The sequence below is a fragment of the Xiphophorus couchianus genome, chromosome 21 (assembly GCF_001444195.1).
Source record: "Xiphophorus couchianus chromosome 21, X_couchianus-1.0, whole genome shotgun sequence".
NCBI classification, from domain to species: Eukaryota; Metazoa; Chordata; class Actinopteri; order Cyprinodontiformes; family Poeciliidae; genus Xiphophorus; species Xiphophorus couchianus.
This window is the reverse complement of record NC_040248.1, coordinates 22,640,244-22,652,848: the sequence shown is the minus strand read 5'-3', so window position 1 is coordinate 22,652,848 and position 12,605 is coordinate 22,640,244. Positions and strand designations below refer to the sequence as shown.

The 12,605-nt window shown below is 39.6% G+C and overlaps 1 protein-coding gene across 1 annotated transcript; it reads left to right on the top strand.

The window, feature by feature from the left end:
- Nucleotides 1-6,339: 6,339 nt before the first annotated feature.
- Nucleotides 6,340-11,301, top strand: LOC114136400 (serine/threonine-protein kinase pim-1-like). Its single transcript, XM_028004267.1, has 10 exons — nt 6,340-6,467; nt 6,892-7,183; nt 7,623-7,653; nt 8,339-8,405; nt 8,532-8,626; nt 9,282-9,329; nt 9,766-9,975; nt 10,317-10,494; nt 10,582-10,752; nt 10,867-11,301. The coding sequence occupies exons 1-10, from the start codon at nt 6,413-6,415 to the stop codon at nt 10,956-10,958; spliced, it is 1,239 nt and encodes a 412-aa protein (XP_027860068.1). The 5' UTR covers nt 6,340-6,412; the 3' UTR covers nt 10,959-11,301.
- The last annotated feature ends 1,304 nt before the right edge of the window (nt 11,302-12,605 follow it).

Here is a 12,605-nt window from a genome sequence, read left to right as displayed (position 1 = left end):
TTTCTTAATCTTTCTAAGAAAAGTTTCTAAAATGTAAAACTTCAACAAACTTCATGCTTCCACAGGAAGAAATATTTTCTGAACAACCGAGAGCCCAGACCTGTGAAAGAAGCAAAGCGTAGATCAACAGGCTGACACGTCTTTATTGGCCTGTTGTCATACTTCCTTTTGTAATTCAAAATAAGAGTCTCAAATACAGGGTGTTTCAATATTCAGCACCCAGAGCAGTGGCATGTTCTTACTTCACCAGACAGAGTTGCTGCCATTAACTTGTAAAGAGACACATTTCATTCTGGCCAGAAATACTGTGGCTACTTAAAATCACAACATCTCTTTGGACCCCCTACTGGTGACTGCTGGGATTGACTTCAGATTAAGCAGGAGAAAAAGTTCCAGTGTTTGCACTGGATTCCGCAATTCAGTGCTTCGTTAAAAAAACGATAGCCACTCTGTGAGAATGTTATGTTAACTGGCAACAAACAGCTTCCACAACGTAATAAGTCCAGCAAATGAGACTTTCAGTTCCAATAATGTCCGGGGCTATCTCAGCATATTAAACCAATTTCCAGCTGTTTCTCTACATGCCTCCTCACCTGGATATAACTCCTGGAGCATTTTGTGCTGCTCCAACCGACTGCAGCCGAATAATGTTCTAGATTAAATGAAATTGTTTGCTTTTTTTCCTTCCTGGTGAATTAGGTTTGGATGAAGGACACAAGTGGTCCATTGTTTTTGTTTTATTTTGTTAATTTTGCTGTAAAAAGCAGCAAGCAGTCACACATATCCTGACTATAGACTACAGAGAAATAAAAATTCATTTAAAAGTTATTCATTGGACTTCTACATTGTATTATCTTTGCTTTACTTAGCTATTAAACCTCAAGGATGCCTTTGGAGAACACATCTCTTAGTATGTGTGCAGTAACTGCTGGACGTCAGAATAAGCAAAAATATTTATGTATGTTCAAATATATTTACCCAATGTTTTAGATTCACCACAGGGAGCATGATAAGAGGATGTTTCAGCGCTGCATAGCTCACCTCCTGACAATGAACCAGAAATCATGAACTCTTCACTTTCTTCAGTTCCTGGAAAACATGGAGTCCATTGGAAGATGTTTTCTTTTGTCTTTTCTACTGGATTTGTCATGCACACAAGCATAAAGCCTTTTCTATTAGGGGTTATGAGACCGATCCTGTTCTATAAGTGCTATTTCATTTTATCGCATAATTTTTTTTCAATAAAGTACTAGAGTTGCATAAAATAAATCTGTTCAGTGGGATTGCAGAGATGAGGGCTTCATAAAAACAAAAAGAGGCGCTTGTAAAAGGAATCATGTTCTCGATTCGTGACAGTCCTTCTGTTTGGTTTGGCAAGCATATACATCATTATACCTTCCTCAGTGTTTGTTTGTTGTGGGTGCAACAATGCAGAGGGTGACTCATTATGTTTTGGAGGACGAAAAGAAAAAAGAAATCCTTCACTGTGTTTTTTTTTCTTTTTATCTGGGTGTTTTGGAAGAAACGATTCTGCACTGCCAGCAAAAACGCTTCTCAAGTCAAGTTCCTGTTGGAAGAAAATGCGCCTCCTGGAAGCAGCCATGCACTTTCACAGTCTGCCTCTTCGACAGACGTAGCTCAAACATTTTCATGTAGACTCCTTCACTGAGAAAGTTGTTCCTTAGTACAATTTGATTTCAGTTAGGTCTTTCAAATTAAACCTGAAAATCTTTAAGAAGCCTTTAGAAAGGAAATGCTACCTATAAACAGAATGAGGTTCTATACCTTTAAAGACCCCCATTACATGTGTCACAGAACATGTTGGATTGGAAATCTTGGCAGTTTTTTTTCCATAAAAGGGTCAATTAAATCTACAGGGGAAAATAGAAATATTACAATATACATGCTAAACTTAAAAATAATAAAGACAGCACAATTAAGTTACTTTGCGGAGGGGACGCCGGGGCTGCAGGTCTGGAGTTAAACGGAGGGAGAAGAGGAGACAGCACAAACCAGCGTGTAGGACCCAGAAGGAGTACATGGAGTGCAGTATCTTCTGCTTCACGGAAACCTGGCTGCACTTGCTTATTCCGGACTGCAGCGTGGAGGTCCCTGGATTTTCCTCTCCAAGAGTCGGAAGAAGAAGGGCGGCGGGATTGCACTTTATGTGAGTGAGAGGTGGTGTAATCCCGGTCATGTTAACGTGAAGGAACAGATTTGTAGCCCGGACATTGAACTTCTGGCTGTGGGAATGCGGCCGTATCATTTGCCGAGGGAGTTTACGTCCACCATTTTGATCGCTGTTTACATTCCCCCATCGGCTGATGCAGCGGTGGCCTGTGACGTCATCAGCTCTACCGCAGCCAAACTCCAGACTCAACACCCGGACGTTGTTATTGTGTCGTGTCTCTTGTCTTGTCTTGTCTCTATGCTGTAACTGTGAAGTAATTTCCCTGCTGGGATGAATAAAGTACCTCTATTCTATTCTATTTTATTCTATTCTATTCTATTCTATTCTTAAAACCTCTAATCAGGTTGACTTTACTTTGTAATAAATTTTGTTTTTTAACATTGACTTCTTAATGCGGCCGCCTGGGGTTTTATTCCTGGGTTTGAGACCATTGCTGCATGTCTTCCCCCCTTCCTTTACTGTCCATTTCCTGTCTGGTAATTGTCAATGAATTGCCAAAAACTATCTTTCAAAAAATGTACTCGTCTATATTGGTAGGATCATCTTTTAGGGAATGAAAGTTCAGACATTGGCTATGAAGTATTAAATGGTGCACTTCCATAAAGTTCAGATAAAATCAGTCTGAAGAAAACCAGTTCAGAGAGGGATCGGAACCAAACAGAAAACTTTCGTAGCTTTGAAACAGCAGCACAAACCATTCAACTATTAAAGGTCCACTTCTGTTTCTTATGATGTCCTTTCTTGAGATATGTCCCTTTGTGTAGACCGGAGAAGCGCCTTTCCTCTGCAAGTGCATCGTGTTGCAGAGTTATATAACGGTTTCTGTTGTATTCAGTCTGAAGGTTAAAGGCATGTTTGCAAAGTTTATGTAAGCTTATAAAGTACAGAACTTATATAACTGCAGTACTTACTTATTACAGTACCCACAGTAAATGAATTCTGCTGATGCTGATTTGGACCAAGAGTTCTGTGCAAAATATATAAATCAATCTTAATTTATCTTCTATTGACAGTTTGTTCTGAAGGCTTTCTGAAGGATGTCCACAGATTATCTGTGTATTTTTCATAGTGCAGTAATGGTGACAAAATTATGTTTATTACACACCCAACAATAAAGTCAGCTACATATTTGATTATCGACACTAACTAGCAACTAATCATTGGAATATAAGGAGAGTACTCCTCCCTTGTTAGCACTGGCTAGGCTAACAGCTAGCATGTTTCGGCTGGTCACCCATTGGTTTGTCTTCTGCTTCTGCTGTCTATTACCTTGGATAGGCTAGCATTATTATTGTTAGCTAGGCTAACAACTAGCATGGTGGTCAGGCATGCTAACAGTTTTCTTTTTCTAACAAAACTTCAAGAAAAATGATTGACATACAGTAGTCTTAATACTGCACAATAGTCTTAATTTCTAAATTAGAACTACAATCAAATAGTGAGTTGTTGTTTTTCAACTTATTTCAGTATTCTTAGATGTATGAGAAGTTCGAGACCAAACGATGAGTCTAAAGCCCAACAAGCAGAAGATGAACAGCATCAGAAAGTCATGTCTTTATGAAATAGGAAGAAATCCTAGAGCACTGACACATAAGCTAAGATGTATGCGATCATCAATTAAATGCAAAATTTGAAGTTATTTTAGGATCTTATATTTCTTGTCTGTCACACTTGTTGCTTGTCAGTAAGCACTATTAGTGTGTAATGGGTTGTTGTCTTTTACAAGCCTTTCTTGTTAGCTTCATAAACAAACGGTCCTCTGAAAATGTTCCAATATACTGGATGTAAACTGGATCTTGGATTGTATTCAACTGATTATTTTATAAAACGGGGGCCAAAGCAAAGCATTGGGAAGAAAAAAAAAGATGCCCCTCCAACAGGCCCCACAGGACCCCAGACTCTCCCTTCAGAAATCCCATGTGATCAAAGCAGAAAGCCTTTATCTGTGTGATGTGTGAAAGCCAGAGATGTCATATGAAAGCACTTCTAGTCCAACCCCTGAGGAAAGAAAAAGGCAGTTGTACATTTTTAAATAGTCCTGCACATACTTGTGTATGGCGGCCCTATAGCTCAGCAGAATTAGACATTAAATTCTAATGGTGAAAATTTGTATAGTATACCTGAACAGATTTGTTAGTCAGCTACACACACCGGTCTGTGTGTAGCTGCTATCTTGTATGTATCCCTGGACTTTATAAGTGAACTTGACTTTCCTAATGCCTGCATCTGGGTTAAACGTTCAAAAGGTCTTGATTACGAGACATCAAAACATTTTTGTTTTGGTTTTACTGGGTTTCAGTGCTACATACAACATAGCTGGCCATAACTTCCTGAATGATAAATTAGAAAAGTGGCTGAAATTACTAATGTTCCATTCATTATCATACACCAGTGGTGTCCAAAGTGGATCCTGGAGGGCTGGCATCCTGCATGTTTAATTTCTCTCCCTTGTTTAACGCTCATTAGAAGGCCTAAGAAGAACACTGACAACAGATGAAACTGAAAAAGATTGTTACCACCACCAGGGAGAGAACTAATACATGCAGGATGCCGGCCCTCCAGGACCAACTTTGGGCACCACTTATCTTACATGCTTATCCCTAGTGAGGTGAGGAGGGGTGCTGGTGCCTACGGGTCTATGGGTGGGAAGTGGGGTCACCTGGAGAGGTCGCCAATCCATCACAGGGCAACACAGAGACAGACTGGATCATGTACACACACATCTAAGGAGAATCTTGAGATCAATCAACCTGGACCATAAAATATTGTAGCTTTTCTTACAATATCTACAAACCTATTCAATTAATTATAATTTTACTAAATAGTTCATGTAGGAAGATTCCTCTCCTTACCGTCTATCAAGTTTTCATGCCTTTGATGAGAGATTCTGTCTTTCTTAGACAAGAGTTATGCCTAAGAAGGTTAAGGTTATTTTACACTTGATGCAAGTACATTCCACGCGCACAGTAGATTTACAGAATAAATGTTTGCAGCATTTCTATTCTGTGCGGATTGTCCGAATTGTGGCCCACATTCTGCTAGACTCTAGGGGGCAGTACGAGGCAACAATGGCAAGAGCACTACACTACTAAACTACATGTTTAGTAGTAAAAAATACAGTTGTCAGCAACATTGTGATACCTGTGAGCATGGCAGTCGTTACCGGCGGAATCATAAAGTCGACTGTCTTTGGGAACCTCCACTAAAACAAGCTCGTCTGCCATGTTTTTCCACATGGAACTGTCCACATAATTACAAAATTCCATAGGCATGCAGTGAGGAAAATTTGCTTTGGGGGGGCATACGGGATTGAGCACTGTTGTTGCTGAAATTACGGAATTTGACCGTGAGCTTCCACGTGGTGCATCAAGTATAAATCAGGCTTTAGAATCCCCTTTTTGATAGAGCGAATATGAGTAAATATGGCTTGACACAAGGAGTTAGCTAGCTTCTTCATATAGCATGTCTAAAATGCCGCAACAGGACACATAAAAAAACTAAGAGACGCTTATCTGTGGTGGAAATCCTTCATTGACAGATTCCAATCATTAAATCCTTCATATGTGCCTCCCTGGTCAACCTGCTGTTCAGACTGCCACACACTGAACAGTTCTGATAAAATATGAAATAAAAAAAATCATTGAGCTACAGGCATAAAAAAAACAAAAATCACAACAGAAGAAGGAGTGAAATAGTATTTTGAAAATCAAATACAATGCTGTGTAATGCTTTGATATAGCCAGATATTACATTCTTCCTAAATCTAATTTTAAAAAGGTTATGAAAAAACTTAGAATCATAATTCAAAATGAGCAAAACAATTGTGATTTATTTAGTTTTAAATAAAGTCAAAAACAGTTGTTAAGCTCTTTTTAGTTTTTGCAGCAAATAAAAGATAAATAAGATCTCTGTGTGGCTCCAACATTTGGGATTCATTACTCAAAATCTGGCACTGAATATTTGATTTTGGGGATATTTTTTTATTACTTATTTATTTTATGTTTTAAATTCAGAGGGCTGCTAGGCAACATCACCTCCATTCTAACATTTATGACCAAAATTTGGAATGTTATTTTTGATGTCACACTGGTTGGTGTCAGAACCTAACAATCAATTTGAGTTCAGTCTGTCTGGAATCTCTAATAGAGTGAGACTACGAGAGATAAAACTGCCAACACTTGTAGGTGGAGATCGACACTGAAGTCTACAATAGAAAAAAAAATGGTCAAAGAACATAAAAGGAAAGGAAAAATGCCGGCCCTCAGGAGACGACGAGGTAACTGAGTTCATGAGTTTCAGTTAAAATGAACAACAAATGGTTCATGTTTCAGTTTAATAGTTTTTATTAAATCCACATTACTTACATCCACATTATTATGTACTTAAAATATTTAGAGTTTTTATCATAAATTATTTCTGCTACTGACGTGTTTACTGTTGGGAACATTGGGATGTGTGAGTCTGTGATAGTTTCACCCAGAAGCATGCGTCTTGGTGAAAATAAGTTAAACATTCAACAGTTTGAATGTTTAACTTATTCAACAGTTTGTGTAATAAACAGTTTGTGTCCTGATCCCTGATCCCTCTGATCACATAAATACCTCACATAGAATTTATGTGAGGTGATATAAATACTAAATTTTTGAATAATTACAAAAAAAGAAAAGCACATTATTTTCCTGAGATCTCTCTCACTTTAGAGCGCAACAGCAGCGTGATGTCACCAAACACAAAGTCTGCTGAGGACAGCAGACCAAGGAAAAGGAAAAAGGCTGCAGATGAGACCCCCAGAAGACGGATCATGGTCTCTCAGATGGCTGGAGCCTCCACAAGATGCCAGGTCCCAATCAGAACCATGATGAGACTGAGGAGTAACGCCACAAAGGAGGCAGAGGAATTTTCACCACCAGCCAAGAAGAAGAAGAAGGGTCTCCTGCAGCGAGTCCTTACCAAAGAGCCTCCACTCTCCTGGGACATCAGCTCAGGTTGGCTATGATGAAGCTATTTTTAGTTCACACCAGATCCTCTGCATGATTATTAGGATTCACACAAATTCAAAATTACTCTATTGATCCCAAAGTGAAATTAAATGTTGTAACTCATGTTAATTCAACATGAATTAACACAAGTTAATTAATGCGATGGCTGTTGGTAGGAAAGATTTACGGTAGCAGCCCGTATCACAGCATATTTAAAGAAGCCTCTGACTAAAGATAACAGTTAACTTCAGCATGTTACAGTTAAAGAGAGTAAAAATATCGCAAAGAATAAACTACAGTATTTTGTAAATGCATTCACACCCATTAAACACGTTTTACATTAGAATAAAAAACTTTGATTTTTTTTATTGTGATTTTATGTGATATGCAGCTGTACATGAATACACACACCAAAATTGATTTTAAGTTTATGTCCTTCTTTGTATTGTGCATCAGAAGAAAAATCTAATTAGATATATTGAAGTTAGTGATCTTAACATGCCAAGAGGTTCAGCAGGTAAGGATAACTTTCTGAGCCTGTTTAAGGGCATGTCCACACCAGCCCTGTTCAGTCTGCTTCAATCCAATTCCAGTTCGATTGCGTACAAAGTCCGGTTCATTTGGGGAGGTGTGAATGCGTAATCAAACTTTGGTCCACCTACAAACCTTGGTTTGGTTGAAGTGAACTTTGGTGTGGTTTGAATGTACTATATGAACACCAAGCAGACCAGAGACCACTCCAAAAGCAGGAAGCAGTGCATTCAACCAATAAATACTGACGAGTCTAGTGCTGGCAGGAGAAATGGCTTGTGGACATTTACCGATGACCACGAGAAATCTCAGAGTCAGAGAAATCTGACTCAACTCCAGTTTTGTTTATATTTTGTGAAGAAAAAAGTTGTGTTCAGTGACGTTTCTTTCAGTGGTTCTTGGTGCAGCGCCACCACAGGTGAGGAATGGACAGGTTGCTCAAAGTTAGTTTGACTCAGTGCAGTGTGGAAGTGAACCACACCAGCTGAAAATGGAACAAATGTGTAAAAAAAAGCCTGAGCCTTATGTTTCAATCTGGACATTGTTCTCTTTTGGTACCTAAATGTTAAAAGGCTAACGTTATTTCTTTGGGTTACCCTCATTGTTAGAATCCAGCTCCAGTCCAGTACCGGCAGAGGACTTTGAGAAACCACTGAAGAGGAAGAAGATGAAGATGGAGGAAGAAAGAATGGATTCCCAAAGAGGTCAGAGTTAAGTAGTGATAGATTGGTAACAGACGCATTCACGAGACAGAAGTAAGGTTGGTAATAATGATATCTGAAGTACCATTAGTGAATAGAGTTTTATTCTGATGCTGTGTGAAACTTTAGGCGAATTCCAGGAAAAGTATGTCGAGCTTCATCAGCTTGGAGATGGAGGTTTTGGATCTGTGTTTGCTGGATATCGGGTCGAGGGTAAATTGCCTGTAAGTGGTAGACACAGACACGCAAACACACATTCATAGGTTCACTTGCTTCATATTTTTATTTAAGTCAGTAAGGGTCAACATTTGTAGAGAAGACATAAGGTCCTCAAAGCGGTGGAAGGCTAACAGCTAGTCAGACTGACTGTCTTTTTTAGCTGATTTTAGCCAATAGAAATGACTCAAACTGAAAATTTTCACATGTGTGGGATACAATTTTATTTTTATGGACATTAACCATGTACAGTTTCACGATAGATTGTTATTATGTTCATTATTTTCTCTGCCAAAAAAAGATGGTTGACCATCTTTATCAATCTGCCTGATTAGTCCACTCTTGTGGACTGATGAGTTATTTTTGTTAGATTTTGTTATTTATAGTGACACCAAAGGCATCAAAGTTTGTAGGTTCTGAACTGTTTCTGAGTCTTGTAGTTAGCATCCAGGTAATCTCAGAGTCAGCTGATACAATTTAGTCACAGCTGAGGTGGATTGACATAGACAACAACCTCAACCAACTTTAACTTCAGTGTTTTAATATGTTGTTTAGAAAACTACTGCTGATAGCTTTACAGAATCTAACATTAGAAAGTACTAAATATCTCTTTAAGAATATTGCCTCTTTAACATGCTAACTAAAGTCTTGTTGCTCTTATAGGTGGCTATCAAACACATCCCGAAAGACAACGTGGTCATCAAACATAAGGTAAGTAAGCAACAACATATAGCAGTTTTTCTTCTTCTTAGTGGATTACAGATGCAAAGGGCAGTTAACATCTCCGTAGATCCCACACATTCTGGACACAAAGTGTTTGGAGTAAACTTTCACCTTGGTTGGTGCTACAGAACACTTTTTGCAATAACCAGACAGCAGAGAGTTTTTTTTTCTCCGATGAACACAATGAACACCTTACAAGCCATACCATATAAGCAGTTTTTCTCTGTCACATCAAACCATCTGTGTGTTTAACTATCTATCTAAAATGTTGGCTACAAATACATGTACATGATTTATATTTCTCTTAAAGTTTGCTTTGAACACTTGAACATCAAAGTCAGATCATTTGTTTATGTCCAGTTTTAGCCAGTAAAGCCACTCTGATTCTGATGGTGGGGTTCTCATGTTTGCTGGGATGTTTCAGGATGAGAACGGCAGAGAGCTGGCCATGGAGACTGTAATCATGTTGAAGCTGAGGACTGCAACAATGCCGCAGTTGGCCATGGTGTCCCTGCTGGACTGGTACGATCTGGATCAGGAGCTGATTTTAGTGATGGAGCGGCCCATGTTTGCTGAGGACCTTCTGGTCTATCTTAAAGAGTGTGGAGGCTGTCTAAATGAGAAGGAGGCCAAGGTAAGCTGCTGGATGGAATTTTGGTGTACCTTAGAGGGTTGGGCTATAAAATATTTCAACTCTTTGCTCTTTGAACATTTCAAAGAGCAATGTTTGATACATCAGATGCCAAAGAAGAGTAAGCAAAGCTTTGAGTTGCTATTATGCATACACAGGAAGACTTGCAGCTGTTAATGAAGACAATGTTGTCTCCCAGAGAACCATGTACTGTACACTGAATTTTGTAGTTGTAATGAGACAAAATGTGAAGAAAAAACAGACTCAACAGATTCTGAAGACAAGGCATTGTATCTTATACCTGTATCTCTGCTATTCTTGACCATGTGATGTTTTTCCTTTAGATCATACTGAAACAGCTAGTAGAAGCAGCGCTCTACCTTCAGAATGCAAACATCTTCCACAGGGACATTAAGGTGGAAAATACCCTGATTGAGACCACCGCAGAAGGCCTACAAGTCTATCTGATAGACTTTGGTTTAAGCTGCTTTGATGACAGAAGAAAACATGAACTACTGTGTGGTACGATTGGACCATAGAACCCGGTCCTTTCTCATTTATTAATGCTGTTTCGTCTTACTGATTGTCTTATTCTTACACTCCTTCAAGGGACTCCTGAACACCTCCCACTGGACTGGTTCATGCACAACAACTACTGTGCTGAACCCACAACAGTGTGGCAGCTGGGTGTGGTGCTTTTCGAGGTGGTCCACATGATGCGGTTCAACAGCCACAGCTTCCTGAAAAACAAGCTTAAGATCAGCAAAAGGCTCTCCAAGAGTGAGACAAACTTATCAGCATAGCTCACAGCACCAAAAGAAAATCTGTTCTGTGTCGTTCTGTTTTGTTCCTCTGCCTCAGTTCATTGTTGCTGTTTGACCTCTGACCCTCCAGACTGCCAGGATGTTCTGACAAAGTGTCTAATGGTTGATCCTGTGGATCGTCCCACACTGGAACAGCTGCTGGGCCACCCGTGGTTTTCGTAGCTTACACACACACACACGCACACGCACATATGTTTATGGACACATACATACATCTACTGAATGCTTCACTTTCAAATTATAACCTTTTTGATGTTGGGGGTGGGTGATATGTTAAAGCTAAACAATCCTTCCTTCCATCCTTTCTTCTCTCATTCCTTCCTTCGATCGCTTCTTCCTTCCTTCCTTGCAGGTTTGAGAGGGGGTCTGGTCCCAGTCTCCAGCAGCCTGTCTTCTTCTTGTGGAAACAATATTCATACGGTTAATTTGTGACTTTTGCTTTTCTCTGAGTGCTCTTGTTGAAACTACATCTATAATTTTCATTGGGACGTTTACTTTGTATTTACTTTGGCTTCCTCCTCAATTCTAGAAATCATCCATTCTACAATAGCTTGTAATTTCTGTGGTTTTCTCCGGGTGCACCGGTTTTTTTCCCTCTAATCTAAAAAAAACCCATCCATATTCGGTTACATGAAACTTGTACATCATGCTAGTGTAAGTATGTTTTTCTGGGATTGGTCTCTATGCTGCCTTGATTGTCACGGATGTCCCCATTTTGCACCCATTGCACAGCTCTTTGATATTAAACTGGATTGGGCCGGAACAGAGAATGGATGAATGGTTTGTTCATGGTGGTGTATTAACCTGGCGGACGTCCACATCATATTGGCCATGTTGGAAGGATTGCAACACTCAACTTGTTACATGTTTTTAATTGTGCTATCTTTTATCAAAGTTCCATACTGGGTTGAAACTGCTTCCAGTGTTGCTGCTTGAATGGTAGGTGAGGTAGGTCATGTGGGGGTGGAGGAGGGGTCAACATCAATCATGTGGAAGTGGTGGGGGGGGTTGTTGTTGATGTTCACTCACCTCTGGTCCAATTGTCTTATGCTAATAAAATGGCTGAAAGATAGTTAGCTCCTTGTAGCGACACAGGTCAGGGGTCAAAGCCTGCATGCCTTGTCTGTCCGTTTGCAGGTTTCCTAGGTACTGTAGTTCACTTCCATAGTCCAAAAAGTATCTGTGATAGGTTGAGTTAAGTCTTGAATCCTCTCTTCTGTGCACATGCACAAACAAAAAACATGCATTCATACCACCAACATTAATGTAGGCACAATAACATTTTTATGTATGTTTCAATATATTTGGATGTGATTGGTTTTATATGTGCATGTAAGTTTTTTGATGTATTTGTATGTATGTGTAAGTAGATAAGTGTAATGATGTAGTTAATAGAAATATTTTTTCTGCTTTATGTCATTGTTGTTCCCATTGTTGTTATTTCCTTGATGACTCTTGTGTCAGCTGACATCCAGCTGAGATCCAACTGGATGTTAGCTGGATGTTAGTACATCAGCTAACATCATGACTACATCCTCTCAATGTTTTTTTATTTTTCAGATTGCAGATCTTCCTACCCAGTGTTCATGTTTGTCTCTCTTTCCTGTCCTCTCCAACCCCAGCCAGTCGAGGCAGATGGCTGCCCGTCCTGAGCCTGGTTCTGCCAGAGCTTTGTCCTGGTAAAAAGGGCTTTTCTCTCCACTGTCGCCCCGTGCTTGCTCAGGACGGGGGATTGCATTAAAGTGAAGCTTTGATGCAATCTGCTGGTTTCCTCCCCTCCGTAGAATCGCCACCTTAACGTGGTGGAGG

Excerpts from the sequence above, each read along its gene's own strand:
- LOC114136400 (XM_028004267.1), top strand. The coding sequence starts at position 6,413 with ATGGTCAAAGAACATAAAAGGAAAGGAAAAATGCCGGCCCTCAGGAGA. Across the intron at positions 8,406-8,531 it reads AAGAATGGATTCCCAAAGAG|GCGAATTCCAGGAAAAGTAT; the intron begins GTCAGAGTTAAG and ends GTGAAACTTTAG. Across the intron at positions 9,330-9,765 it reads ACGTGGTCATCAAACATAAG|GATGAGAACGGCAGAGAGCT; the intron begins GTAAGTAAGCAA and ends GGGATGTTTCAG.